The sequence below is a fragment of the Folsomia candida genome, unplaced genomic scaffold (genome assembly GCF_002217175.1).
Source record: "Folsomia candida strain VU population unplaced genomic scaffold, ASM221717v1 Fcan01_Sc045, whole genome shotgun sequence".
NCBI lineage: Eukaryota > Metazoa > Arthropoda > Collembola > Entomobryomorpha > Isotomidae > Folsomia > Folsomia candida.
The window spans coordinates 221,687-236,913 of record NW_019091237.1 but is presented as its reverse complement, the minus strand read 5'-3'; the positions used below and the strand labels follow the sequence as shown (position 1 = coordinate 236,913).

At 41.2% G+C, this 15,227-nt stretch overlaps 3 protein-coding genes across 3 annotated transcripts; all 3 read left to right on the top strand.

The window, feature by feature from the left end:
- Positions 1-1,905: 1,905 nt before the first annotated feature.
- On the top strand, positions 1,906-2,943 carry LOC110861826 (gastrula zinc finger protein XlCGF8.2DB-like; the record flags this gene model as incomplete). Its single annotated transcript, XM_022110963.2, has 1 exon — positions 1,906-2,943. A coding segment is annotated over one exon (810 nt), but the record flags the coding sequence as incomplete, so codon positions are not given.
- Positions 2,944-5,551: 2,608 nt separating this feature from the next.
- On the top strand, positions 5,552-6,969 carry LOC118433237. Its single transcript, XM_035844949.1, has 3 exons — positions 5,552-5,868; positions 5,953-6,232; positions 6,310-6,969. Exons 2-3 carry the CDS (start codon positions 6,053-6,055, stop codon positions 6,967-6,969), a joined length of 840 nt encoding a protein of 279 aa, XP_035700842.1. The 5' UTR covers positions 5,552-5,868; positions 5,953-6,052.
- Positions 6,970-9,757: 2,788 nt separating this feature from the next.
- Positions 9,758-11,556, top strand: LOC110861763 (zinc finger protein 160). The gene is made up of 2 exons (XM_022110889.2): positions 9,758-10,066; positions 10,141-11,556. Exon 2 carries the CDS (start codon positions 10,183-10,185, stop codon positions 11,317-11,319), a length of 1,137 nt encoding a protein of 378 aa, XP_021966581.1. The 5' UTR covers positions 9,758-10,066; positions 10,141-10,182; the 3' UTR covers positions 11,320-11,556.
- The last annotated feature ends 3,671 nt before the right edge of the window (positions 11,557-15,227 follow it).

Below are 15,227 nucleotides of genomic sequence, written 5' to 3'. Positions count from 1 at the left end.
TCATAGTCACATAGAATAAACAACCACTTTGCATAACACATTATCTCATAATTTGTTTTTAAAATGGAATAACTCCTGAGTAATGAAAACTAAAATCGTGCAGGCAGACAAACAAAACGAGAAGAAAGGTCAGTTTGTGCATCACACTTATCGGACAAGGCTGCATATCGAAAGGGACCAAGGGGAACAAATAATTCTGGAGGAAGTCTCAGTTTGCATACTAATTTCGATCCGCAGACCTCAATAATTGATGAATGCTGCTCGTTCACTTTCTTATCGGGAGCGTTCCATCTAGAAATGTAAAATTCCACCATACTTTTCATATCGGTGGAAACTTTGGGTTTAGTTGAGGAAATTATGAATTGTTTCTGTTGAATGGAAATAAAACCAAACTTCAGCCTGAGGAGGATGAGAACAAATCAAGCATCATAACTAAACGAGACGTATTTTCCATGCATATTTCTTCCCGTGGCATACATGCATAGATACACAAGAAATCAAGCATTGAGCATACAGATAAAAGGTTGGCGACAAATACCTACACTAAATTTCCGAGATTCCGTATGCATTTCATCTGTAGGAGAATACCACAAGTAATTTAGTGATTGATCAAAGTGCCCATTTCCATTAAATTAAATGTGTATGCGTATAATAACATTGTATTAGAAAAGTTAAGAAATCCAGACCCGATCTTATGCAGAATTCCTTTTGTTCATCTTTCCACCAAGTGTTTCGTTTCTTGAGGGTTGATCACATACATTTCTTCGAACTTCGAATCAAGCTCCGCAAGAAAACCGAGGTGCAAGAAATATGCGCCATCCAGCCACGCGCCGTATGAAGTATTTACAGCGCCGTGCATTTCTCCCAGTAGAAATATTCCCCTGCAAGAACCCACTTTCTCACCGCTATTTCTTGCAATTGGTTACTTGCATAGAGCAGCATTAGTGCTAATGCTCATTAGCATCAGAGAAAACAAAGTCTGATTCAGATTCGTACCCAAAATTTGCGAGATTTTGGACCCAAACATATTTCTTCAGAGGTGGACAAGCGTCTCAATTTGCATTGAATAACTGATGAATGAGCGTTATGTTGCTTGTCCCATGAATTTCTTGCTTTGTTCTCTTTACATAAATTACTCTGCTTTATGTTACCTTTTTGGTACGTCTTGCTATACGAGGCTTGTCTGTTGGTGGGATATTCAGATAAGTGAAGCCACCTCTCAGTCAGAGACCAACAAGCTCCTCGGAAAACAAGAGCTCACTTCTTCCTCCAGAAATTTCATAATTTTAAACATTTCCTAATTTACACCTAGCTCACATTCAGAAAAGAAGAGCAGAACACTACAAGCGAAGAAAGCTGAACATCGGTTGAAAAAATCAGGATTCCAGGAAGAAAAGATTTTCCTCCCGAACACACGCTAAATTTTAAGAAGGAGTCGTCGTTGGTAAGATTGCGTTAGGGACTTTCATGTAAAATTTCTTGGTCAACACCAAATGTTGACTTAATCATGTTGTGTGCAGAGAACGGGTTGATGGCGGGGATACTTCCGAGCAGACGTTGCCGTTGGACTTGATGGAGGTCAACCAGAAAATGCTCAAAGGACAGAAACCGCTCGTCCCCACAACGCAGAAAGGGGACCGTATTCACGAGAACGGACAACTTCCTCCTCAGAAGACTCACTCCGTCCAAAGAGCACGTGCCGATAACCACGTGCAGTCCCCTTCAACCAGCAGCAGGTCAACAAACTCCGATAAATTACCACGACTTATCGGCAATAAGAAAATCTTCCCATGCAAAACATGCCTTCGTCCATTCACCAACGCAACCAGTGCTCGCCTCCACGCCCGCACCCACCTCAACCCCCACGAGCTGGAACATTCCTCAATTTTTCATGCAAAGTGACCCCACTGTGATAAAGCATTCTTCATTAAGCGCGACTTTGTCGACCACGTGGCCGCGCACCAAGGTCAGAAGAAGCACGGCTGCCCCGTCTGCAAGCAGAAGTTCACCAAGAAAGCAGACTTGACCCGGCATCGCTTCGTCCATTTGAGCGGCGAGGAGCGCGTCGAAGTGAGGCGGGGGTGGCGCCTCGCCTGCTACTTTTGCAAAAAACGGTTCCAAGATTCATCTCATCTCGAGTGTCATCTTGTGACCCACACAAAGGAAAAGATTGGCGGGAGGTGCCCCACTTGTCGAAAAACGTTCTGCTCCAAACAAGCCCTTACCCATCACGGTTTCCTCCACCTCTCCGCCGACGAAAAGGTCGCCCTCGTGGAGCAGCGTGTAAGTCGAGTTTGCCTATTTTGCCATAAAATTTTCTCCAACAGCCGCACTTATCATGGGCACGTGGTCACCCACACGAAGGAGAAAGCCTTTTCCTGCGACCAGTGCGGGGAGCAGTTCAGCTTGAAAGGTAACTTAACCAAGCACGCGCGCATTCACAGCGCGGATCCGCGACCATTCAAGTGCACCCAATGCGATCAAGCCTTGACTACAAAAGACTCCCTTGTAGTCCACAAGAAGACGGTTCACCGGAAGTTGAAGGACTTCGTGTGCCTCCAGTGCGGCAAGAAGTTCGGGAGGAAGAGTGACATGGTGCGACATGTGAACAGCGTTCATGCCAAAATCTGGCACCCTTGCCCCCACTGCGGGCTGACATTTTCGAGGACAGACCATCTTGGGAGACATTTGAAGAAGCTCCACCCCCCAGAATAAAGTCGAAAACTGACCCCTCACCAAATTGCGACACGTTTCCCATACTTTATTCATTTTAAAATTTGTTTTTTTATCTGTTTAACTATTTCTGACACGATAATTATTCCCACCCGTTTGATAAAAATAGCATTATTACGTTGTAAACATGACATACTTTTTGTTACCTTTTTGACCATGACGATTTTTAAGTAGTAATAAATAAGCCATTTCATTTTATATATAAAAAAACTCGCTTCTCGCTCCCATTTTTCCACGTGGCGACACAAATGCAAGGCTGGACCAGTGACGACGACATGTTTCATGGTGACGAGAAGAAGGGTCAATTTGTGTATCACACCTAAATCGTGCAGGGCTCGGGTTGCATATCGAAAGTGACAAAATAATTCTGTTCCGTACTGGAATGTTCCAGTTTGCATATTGGTAGTCTCACACAAGTGCAAAAATGAGACGGATTTTGCACTAATATTTCTTCCAGTTTCTTTCTTGGCCACTGCTTTTCTCACGTCGAGAAACCAAGTATATGATTTCTGAACGTGTACAAATCAACTTTCTCTATATGTACGTTGGCAAAATTGCTTTTTATACCGGTGATAACCCCAGTGTTTTAATTGAGAGTGAAGTAAACTGGAAGGAAAATTGATACACATAAAGATAAGTAATTGGTATCAGTGGACAATTTTCTCTCAATTTAATCCACCAGGTTTTGCATCTTGCGATGTTTTCGTACCCGAGTGGTCAATTTGCAATTTGTATTAATATTTATGATTGATCACGGTGCTCATCCTCAGGAGGAGAGTACGCCAACCTGATAATGACAGATCTTGATGTCCTTTGGATATATGGTAGTACCCCCTCTGAAAGCAAAAAGTGTGAAGCGGTTTGATGCCATGGCCCAATTTACGCCCGTCACACCCCTTTGAAGGCGCGCCGGATGCCAAACTAGCTGCACTAAAAAATTCGCCAAAAATCCAATTTTGTTCGGATTTTCATAATAATTATGTATTTGTGATCCCAGATAGTCCCTTTATCATATTCAGTTGCAAAATTAACTTTTCAGAAATTTTCAATATTTTCGAATATTTCCTGAAAAGGGCATGGCTTGAAAAAATTCAAAATTCCAAAAAAATTCAGATTGATATCTGATATGATAAAGCAACTATGTGGGATCATAAATATGTAACTATTATGAAAATCCGAACAAAATTGGATTTTTGGCGAATTTTTTAGTGCAGCTAGTTTGGCATCCGGCGCGCCTTCAAAGGGGTGTGACGGGCGTAAATTGGGCCATGGCATCAAACCGCTTCACACTTTTTGCTTTCAGAGGGGGTACTACCATATATCCAAAGGACATCAAGATCTGTCATTATCAGGTTGGCGTACTCTCCTCCTCAGTTCCATTAAATTATATATGCACGCGTCTCACTGCACTAGAAAAGTTAAGAAGTCCAGGCTCAATCGCGTGTACAATTCATTTCCTTCATATTCCGTTTCAACAGTTCATTTTAATGAAAGTACGACATTGTTCTAATCTGACGGAGAAGGAGTGTAAGAGCAAAAAGACAGAGGAAAATATATCTGGTTCATAACCGAATTTGAGAAATTTTGCAGGCACGCAAATTTATTCCAGAGCTGGACAACGTCTCAATTTGCATTGCATATTTTATGAATATTTACCATCCTGGATTGTTTAGCTAAATTCCATCACAGAAATCATTCCGCATTTTTTGATGAACGAACTGACTACGAATTTAATTTTAATGAAAGTATGTACGATCTTGTTCTTATCTGACAAAGAATAAGTGTAAAAGCAGAAAGATATCACTGGCAGCAGAAAAACGGATAGGAAATCTGATTCATAACCGAATTTGAGAAATTGTGCACGCACGCAGATTTCAATTTCTTCCAGAGCTGGACAACGTCTCAATTTGCATGGATGAATACTTAATAAGCATAATCCTGCTTGTTCCATGCTCAATTCAAGCACAGAAATCATTCTCACGTCACGAAATGATTTCTGAACCTGTACAAATCAACTTTCTCGACATGTTGGGAAAATACACGCTTTTTACCCATGATAACCCCAGCTTTTTAATAGAGCGGAATAAACTGGGAGGAAATTTGATATACATACACTCTTAGAAATCCAGTATTAAAATAATACCAGGTGGTATTCATATATATCACTCTACCAACGTGGTATTGATCAATATTTTAATACCGTGTAGTACTAACCCGGTATTGAAGTTATACAATATTGGTATCAAATTTTTATGGACGGGTATAAATTTAATACCAAGCGGTAGTAAATTTAATACCGAGAAATCAATACCTTCGAGACTATAAAGGATTTCTAACAATGTAATTATAATTTGTATCAGTGGACAATTTTCTATCAATTTAATCCACAGATTTTGCATTTTGTGAGGTGATCTTTTCGTACCGGAGTGGTCAATTTGCATCACGGTGCTCAAATTAATTTTGCATGCGCCACGTTCCATGCAAAAAAGTAAAAAATCCAGACTCAATCATAAACATGCAGAATTTCTTTGGTTTGGCTTCCCTTCATTTTCCGTTTCGTCAATGGTTCATTTTTTCATGGAACTTTCACAAAATTAAAAGGAACGCGAATGTATGTAAAGGCAAAAAATAGCAGTAAAATGGAGGCAAAAAAATCGGATTCATAGCCAAATTTGAGACATTGTGCATACTTCTTCCAGAGGTGGACAATCAATTTGCATTGCATACTTAATGAGCATCATCATCACCACGTCCTACCTATTCCGGGATTGTTTAGCTAAATTCTATCACAGAAATCATTCCGCATTTTGTTGCCTTTATGGCTGACGGACTGACTACGAGATTCAGTCGGAGACTTGGCTTTTGGTTGGATACAAGATAAGTGAAGTTATCTCTCAGTTCGAGGGATTCAGAGACTAACAAGTTCCCCATCCAATGAGAGTAGCACACCTCCTCCAGAAATTTAAACATTTCCAAATTTCACCCGAATTCACATTCAGAAAAGGAGAGCAGAATGCTGCAGGTGAAAAAAGGTTGAAAATTGTGGCGGAGCCTGAAAAGAGCAGGATTTGACGAGGGAAAGATTTTTGTTTTACTCCGGAACACACGCCTCCAAACTTGAAGAACGAATCGTTGGTAAGATTGCGTTCTGACTATTTTCATACAAAATCCGTCCTTCAACTTGAGATGGTGACCTAATAATATTTTGGTCATCGAAAGGGTAACTCACGAGCAGAACGAAACCTTGCAGTTGAACAGCATCGACGCGCATCAGAAAGCGTTCCCACGACAGAAAGCGCTCGTCCTCAAAATAGAGAAAATGTACAAAGGGGAAGGTTATCAAGAGACTTCAGGACGACTTCCACCTCACTCCGTCCAACCAGCACGTGACGATAACTACGTGCCATCCCCTTCAGCCAACAGCACATCATCAAACGCCAATAAATTACCACAAGTTATTCGCAATAAGAAAATCTGCCCAAACGTGAAGGAGGCGTTGGTAAGATTGTGTTTTCATATAATTTTCATGAAAAATCTGTTCTACTCCGAATGCTGACGTAATGATATTTTGTGCAGAGAAAGAAATTAGCACTTGCTCGAGTGGGGACTTCCGAGCAGAACAAGACGTTGCCCTTGGACGGGATGGAGGTCAACCAGAAATCGCTCGTCCCCACAACGGAGAAAGTAGACCATTCTCAAGAGAACGGACAACTTCCCCCTCACGCCGTCCAAACACCACGTGACGATAACCACGTGCACTCGTCGCCATCCAACATGAGGTCCAAGAAAGTCATCCATGCAAAACATGCCCGCGTACCTTCACCAACGCAACCAGTGCCCAACTCCTCGCCCGCACCCACCTCAACGTGGCCGAGCTGGAGAAGGCTTCAATTCTCCACGCGAAATGTCCCCACTGCGAAAAATGTTCTTCTTTCGTCGCAACTTTACCGACCACGTGGCTGCGCACGAAGGTCGGAAACCCCATGCCTGCCCCGTGTGCAAGCAGAAGTTCACCACGAAAAGACATCTGACCGGGCATCTCTTCGTCCACCTGAGCCGCGAGGAGCGCGCAGAGGTGCGTCAGGGGTGGCGACACGGCTGCTACTTCTGCAAAAAACGATTCCCCACGCCATCGAAACTCAGTCGTCATCTTCTGCGCCACACGAAGGAAAAGTTGGGCGGGAGGTGTCACCTTTGTCGAAAAACGTTCTACTCCAAACAAACCCTGACCCGTGATCGCTTCCTCCACCTCAACGACGACGAGAAGGTCGCACTCGTGAAGCAGCGTGTAAGTCGCGTGTGCTTATTCTGCCGCAAGATTTTCTCCAGCAACCGCACTTATCAAGCTCACCTGGTCACCCACACGAAGGAGAAACCCTTTCCCTGCGACCAGTGCGGGGAGCAGTTCAGTTTGAAAGGTAACTTAACCACGCACGCGCGCATTCACAGCGCGGATCCGCGACCCTTCAAGTGCACCGAGGGCGACCAGGCGTTCGGTCAAAAAGTAAATCTGGTTACCCACAAGAAGACGGTTCACCGGAAGTTGAAGAGCTTCGCGTGTCCCGAGTGCCCCAAGAAGTTCGGGAGGAAAAGTGACATGGTGACACATCTGAAGGGTGTTCATGCCAAAATCCGGCACCCTTGCCCCCACTGTGGTCACACATTCACGCAGAAAGGCAGTCTTGGGAGACATTTGAAGAAGGTTCATCCCCCAGGATAAGGTCCTTCGTTTGTCGACTGACCCCTTGTCAAATTACGTGTAAGGTTTCCATACTTTAGATTTTTATATGTTCCCGAGGTCACCATTTGTGACGAGACAATTATTCTCGTATGACTGATAAAAATGGAATAATTGAATTTGTAAAGATGTAAACATGACCCGATTTTTGTTACGTTTTGACGGTTTTTATGTAGTAAAGCGATTCTATTTTATGTAAAACCCTGCATGCAAGGCTTGACCAGGGACGACGACATAATTCATCGTGACGAGAAGAAAGCCCAATTTGTCCATCACACTAAAATCCTACATGGCTCATGTTACCGGGTTGCGTATCTAAACGGACCAAGGTGAAGTAATAATTCTGCAACTGCAAGTCTCAATTTGCATATTTTAAAAACCGTTCAAAATATAAAGCTCTAATAATGTTCATATCGGTGGAAACTTCTGTTAGTTAAGAAAATCAGGCATTACATATTTCTCTCCACCGGAAATAAAACCATGCTTCAGCCTGAGGAGGATGAGAACAGTAAATAAACGAGACAGATTTTGCATGCATACATATATTTCTTCCAAATATTAGTAAGATGCATAATAAATCAAAAATTGTGCATAAGGATGACCAGCTAAAAAGAAATGTACCCAATTTGCCAGATTCTGCATTTGAACGCATTTGAAGAAGTTTCATCCCTCGGAACGAAGTCATTCTCCTCCCAAACAGCATCCCATCAAGTGATCACGTGTCCTCCGTACTTTATATTTCCCTGATTTTACCATTTATTCTACGATAATTATTCTCACCCGACTCATAAAAATGGATTATTAAATTGTATGTAAACATGACCCTATTTTTGTTAACGTTTTGATCATGACGATTTTTACGTAGTAAATTCATTCCGTTTTAGATAAAACTCTGTTCGCGTCTTGCCCCCATTTTTCCATGCGCCGACACAAATGCAAGGCTGGAACAGTGACGACGACATATTTCCTTGTGACGAGAAGAACGGCCTCTTTGTCCATCACGCTTAAATCGGACAGGTCTCATATTTCGTGCTGCATATCGAAAGGGACCAAAGTGAAGAGATAATTCTGCAGGAAAATCTCAGTTTGCATACTAATTTTGATCCGCAGGCCTCAATAATTGATGAATTGTCGTTCACTTTCTTCTTGGGAGCATTCCATCCAGAAATGTAAGACTCTAAAATTTACGTGCCCCAAGTAATCCAATGATTGACCAAGGTGCTCATTTCCATTTAATTAAATATGCATATAGCATTGGTTTGAATTCCATAATAGTCACTTTGCATAACACATTTTCTCATATTTAAAAAAATGGAATAACTCCCGAGTAACGAAATGCAGGAAATCTCAGTTTGCATACTAATTTTGATACGCAGGCCTCAAAACTGATGAATGCTGCTCGTTCACTTTCTTATCGGGAGCGTTCCATCTAGAAATGTAAAACTCCACCATACTTTTCATACGGTGGAAACTTTGGGCTTAGTTGAGGAAATTATGAGTTGTTGCTGTCCAATGGAAATAAAACCAAACTTCTGCCGGAGGAGGATGAGAACAAATCTAGCATCATAATTAAACGAGATGTGTGTATTTTCCATGCATATATATTTCTTCCAGTAAGTGACGTATGAAATCAAGCATTGAGGATAACGATGAAAGGTTGGCAACAAATGTACTAAATTCCCGAGATTCCGCATGCATTTTCCGTGCAAGAGGATGCCACATGTAATTTAATGACTGATCAAAGTGGTCATTTCCATTTTATTAAATTTGCATGCGGTATAATAATATTGTACTAGAAAAGTTACGAAATCCGGATTCGATCTTATGCAGAATTCCTTTTGTTGATCTTTCCTCCCAGTGTTTCGTTTCTTACGGGTTAATCACATACAGTTCTTGGACTTCGCAACGCAAGAAATGCGAGGTGCACGAGACTGGGAGAAAGTGCATGAAATATGCGCTATCTGGCCACGCACCGTATGAAGTATTTATGGAGCCGGGGTGTGATTACTTGCACCTTGCATTTCTCCCAGGTCAAAATATTCACCTGCACGAAAACCACTTGCAAATTTTCTTGCAAATGGTTACTTGCATAGAGCAGCATTGGCATTAGCATCCGAGAAAAGCAAGTCTGATTCTGGACGCATGCATGTTTCTTCAGAGGTGGACAAGCGTCTCAATTTGCGTTGAATAACTAATCAATGAGCACCATCACCAAAGTTTTGCTTGCTGCTTGTCCCATGAATTTCTCGCTTAGTTTTCCACACATAAATTATTCTGCATTTTGTTGCATTTTTGGTACGTCTTGCTATCCGAGGCTTGGCTGCTGGTGGGATATGCAGATCAGCCAAGCCGTCTCTCTGTCCGAAGGAGACAGAGACCAACAAGCTTGTTCTCGCCAAACAAGAGCTCACTCCCTCCAGAAATTTCAATAAGTTTAAACATTTCCAAATTTCCACCAAGTTTACGTTGAAAAAGATAGAGCGGAACGACGCGAAGGAAAGAAAACTGGACGAGCTGAACGTCTGTTGAAAATTGTGAACGATTTTTTACTCCGGAACACCCGCTTCACGTCGAAATTTGAATAAGGAATCGTTGGTAAGGCTGCATTCTTAATTTTCATACAAACTCTGCCCTTCAACTTAAGATAATAATAATATTTCGGTCGCTAGCGGTGAAACTTCTCGCAGAACGAGGCGTTGCCCTTGGACGGTATGGAGGTCAACCAGAAAATGCTCAGAGGACAGAAAGCGCTCGTCCCCACAAAGGAGGAAGGGAAGAAAGTGTACCGTTTTCCTCCTCACTCCGTCCAACCACGGCCAACACCACGTGACGACAACCACGTGGCGTCCCCCTCACCCAACTGCAGATTATCAAACACAAAGAAATTACCACGACTTATCGGCAATAAGAAAATCTTCCCCTGCAAAACATGCCTTCGTCCCTTCACCAAACGAAACAGTGCTCACCTCCACGCCCGCACCCACCTCAACCCGAATGAGCTGGAGAAGGCTTCAATTTTCCACGCGAAATGTCCACACTGCGAAAAAGTGTTCTTCAATCGTCACCACTTCACCGACCACGTGGCTGCGCACGAAGGTCGCAAGAACCACGCCTGCCCCACCTGCAAACAGAAGTTCACCCAGAAAGCACATTTGACCGCTCATCTCTTCGTCCACCTGAGCCGCGAGGAGCGCGCGGAGGTGCGGCGGGGTTGGCGCCACGCCTGCTACTTTTGCAAAAAACGGTTCCACACTTCATCTCATCTCGATTGTCATCTAGCGACCCACACAAAGGAAAAGCTGGGCGGGAGGTGTCACCTTTGTCGAAAAACGTTCTCCTCCAAACACGCCCTGACCCAGCATCGCTTCCTCCATCTCAACGACGACGAGAAAATTGCACTCGTGGAGCAGCGTGTAAGTCGCGTCTGCTTATTCTGCCACAAAATTTTCTCCAACAACGTCACTTATCATGCTCATCTCGTCTCCCACACGAAGGAGAAACCCTTTCCTTGCGACCAGTGCGGGGAGCAGTTCAGTTCAGTGAGAAGTAACTTAACCAGGCACGCGCGCAGTCACAGCGCGGATCCGCGACCCTTCAAGTGCACCCAATGCGATCAAGCCTTCACTCAAAAAGTAAATCTGGTTACCCACAAGAAGACCGTTCACCGGAAGTTGAAGAGCTTCGAGTGCCACCAGTGCTGCAAGAAGTTCGGCAAGAAGAGTAACATGGTGCGACATGTGAACAGCGTTCATGCCAAAATCCGGCACCCTTGCCCCCACTGCGGCCACACGTTTACGCTGAAATCCAATCTTGGGAAGCATTTGAAGAAGTTTCACCCCTCCGAATAATAAAGTCAGTCATCTGCCAACTGACCGCTCATCAGATTGCGACATGTTCCCCATACTTTTTCAATTTTGTTTATAACTTTTCCGGTTTCACTATTTATTACGAGATAAATATTCTTGTACGATTCATAGAAATGGCATTACTGAAGTATTAAGTTGTAAACATGACCTAATTTTTGTTACCGTTTTGACCATGACGATTTTTATGTAGTAAAGGAATTCCATTTTATATAAAAAAAATTCTGCTCCCTTCTCGCTTCCATTTTTTCATGCGCCGACACAATTGCAAGGCTGAAACAGTGACGACGACATATTTCATCGTGACGAGAATGGTAAATTTGTGCAGCTCACTTAAATCCTGCAGGGCTCAGGTTGCGGATTGCTTATCGAAAGGGACCAAGGTGACCAAATAATCTGCAGGAAGTCTCAGTCTGCATATTTTTATGAGAAGCAGACCTCGCTAATTGATGAATGGTCGTTCATCTTCTTATCGTGAGCATTTCATCCAAAATATGAAGCTCTAAAATTCCAGCATATTTTTCATACGGTTGGAATATTTGGTTTTATTGGAGGAAATCAGGCATTAGATATTTCTGCCGAATGGAAAAAAAACCCAAGTTCAGCCTGAGCAGGATCAGAACAAATAATAGCATCATAACTAAACGAGAATTTTCCATGCATATTTCTTCCAGTAATAGTGACATATGAAATCAAGCATTTAATTTGCCTTATATTCCTAATTTGCAACACCATTAGAACAATTATTCCAAATTTCAACTGAATATACTGGTAATCATAATTTCAGCTCGATCGAATAGTTTAAAAAAATCAGTATGGGTCACCACAGATGAAATCCTCATTTGTTTATACATTATAAACAGAGGGAGAGTACTTGCATTTATAAATTATAATGCAAGTTATGGGTCGTATTCGGGTAAATGGTGCACTCTAGCTACGTTGCGAAACGCAGCCAGGGATGCAGTGCCGGGACAATGAAATTGGGCCCTTGCCGGGCCAAAATTCATAATTTTGGCTGTGGGCACCTGATTCTGGCTTAATTGACAATACTTAATACAATAATAAAATTTTGTGGTGTTTAAAAAATAATTTTAAACACTAACTACTATTTTCCTAAAAACTATTTTTTTGTAAATTAAAAAAAAATTTGTTAATTCGAAGTTTGTACTTTTATAAACACTACAAAATTTAATTATCTTGCTGAGCAAGATATAGTATCTAAATACTGACTGAACGTTTGAGTTTGACTGATTTGAATGTCAAATCGAAGAATCCGGATCTATTATTGATCAAAAACGTGCTGCTGAAAATGTCTGAACGTTTGGGGCAACTGGAATAAAATCCAGAATATTATTTCGTATGAAAAACTGCTGCATGCATACTATAATTTTATAGTACGCCAAATGATTTCAACCATTTTCATGACGCAAAACCATCAGTAATTAAATTAACTACAGCATGACAAGCAAAATGTCTCAATTTATAAAACAATTCGGGCACGCTTCGGCTTCATGAAAGTCGGTATTGAAGTGATCTGATAACTGTCAAAAACGTCCAATTTATTTTTAACTACGAGGTGTCATTATTTTTATGACGCCACATAAACATTTTCTAGCCAGCGGACCATTAAACATAAATTATCGGATAATAAATGTGATGTACATATAAAAATAAAATTAAATGATTGGGTGACTTTGTGGTCGTCCAACAAAACCCTTCACCAGTGTCATTAACTTCGTAGGGTCACTAACAAATAAATTAAATCGGCATAAGTCCAATAATTAATTTTTCAATTGTATGTTTCACTCACCATTCCATAAATGCTTCAATCTTCTGCTTCGAAGCAGCCAAAGAGTGTAAACTGGCCACTTCAAGAAGTTGGAAGCAATTTTCCCAGGTGATCAGTGTTGGGAGAAGGACGTCACAACGATCAGAGGAGCAACCTGGTGCTGAAAGTGAGGAGTAAACTTTAAATTAAATTCATAATTATTAAATGGCGTCAGCCGCTTATTGTGATCGTTTTGTGCTTCCGTCTACAAGCAGGTCCAGAACTACTCCATATTTCGCCAAATGGCGAAAACGGCGGAAGAAAAAAAGCATAATGTTGTGCTTTTTTATTTTTAATCCTCGATTGAGTTTGAAGATCCGACCAACCCACTCCCCTCTCCCGGCACCAGAGGTTTGGACCAAATTAAATTTAACCTAACTTTCATATCGAAATTCGTAATAAATGATCGTAATTTTGGGATTTCAGAAATCGACATTGTTTTGACGCACGATGATTCATGATTTGTGTAGACGAGGTCAAAGGTCGAAACGTCGAAAATGTCCAATAATTTGATGCCACTTTTCTATGTTTCGTTTATCACGGTTTATTATTCTTAATAATTTATATATTCACCTATTTATATATTTATATATTTACCTATTTATATATTTATATATTTATATATTATATTTATATATTATATTTATATATATTTAAATATTTATATATTTATATATTATATTTATATATATTTATATATTTATATATTTATATATAAATTTATATATTTACTCACCTTGCTAGCAGCATAGACCACTTCGCCACAATATTCGCCCCAGGTCTCATCCAGCTCTGCGATATAGATAAACTTCAGGAAAATCTTTAAGGCCGGCCCGCTCAGATCCGCCAATTCCACGACGCTGTCCTCCTTTTCTTTCATCTTTGTGGCAAACATGGTCTGAAAGACCTCACTCTGCGCAAACAGGATGTTGCGATGTGCCACGATTGCTTAGCCATCCTTGGTCCTGAAAGTGACGTCGCCCTTCTGGTCACTATTCTGTAGCATCGAGAGCATCAATGTTTTGGGGATGTTCGGATATTTGTGTCGAATTGCATCTTGCTTAGCCACCAAATCTTTGACAAGAATTTTAACTTTGATGTGAAGCCAGGCTTGCGAAGAGCTAGAAACAATGGATCCAAATGCGCTTGGATATCCTTGGCCAGTCCCGTAAATGGGGCATTCCAAACTGCTACTCTTCGTAATCTTCCGGTATTTAAGATCTGTGAAAAAAAACTAAAATGTAGTTTATACATTTATAAAATATCGGTTTGGAAATGTAACGGGTTTGCTTTATCCGAAACACTGATAAAAATGAATGATTCACGTCTTACCACACGTTCCCGACTGATTTAAACAACCCCCATTCCCAGTCAAAAAGATCAGGCATGCATTTAAAGCCTCTCCAATTAAATAGGAAGTACCCTCCAAATATTTCAGAAGTACCCTTCATGGACACCTGCCTCTTAAAGTCATTTTTGAATTAGGGTTTTGGTGGCAAACTACCTCTTAAAATAATGTACATATCTACAACTCAAAATTTTAGGATTTTATATAAAAAACGTATCATTTATATGCAATTAAAGTTAAGGCTTCCATAAAAGCATGCACTTTTAAAAACCACATGGTAATCAAAGCTGTTGTGGACTTAACAGGTCCTCCACGCTTCCGCTTGGTACAGGTTTTGTGTTCACATCGAAAAATTCTTTTATAATTTAGACAAAGACGAAGTTCATCTTTACAAACATACAGTACCCGTTCGTAAAAAAACGGATACACGTGCATGTAGATTTTTTCACATCAGCACAGCAAAATAGAACTAACTATAGGGTTGAGATTTCCAGATAATGTCTTAAAAAGGTAAAATTCGGCCCAGTGAAATTGGCGATTAACACTTGCTTCACATGAAAGAATATGAAGTTACAAGTGAGCAAAGTGCAATCAGTGACCCTATACGGTGACCTATACCGTTTTTAAAAGTTATTATTTTCATCTTAAATTTAGTATAGATTGCAAAAACCACTAATGGATAGCACATACAGCTTTGGAATTTAGCTAAAAATCTGC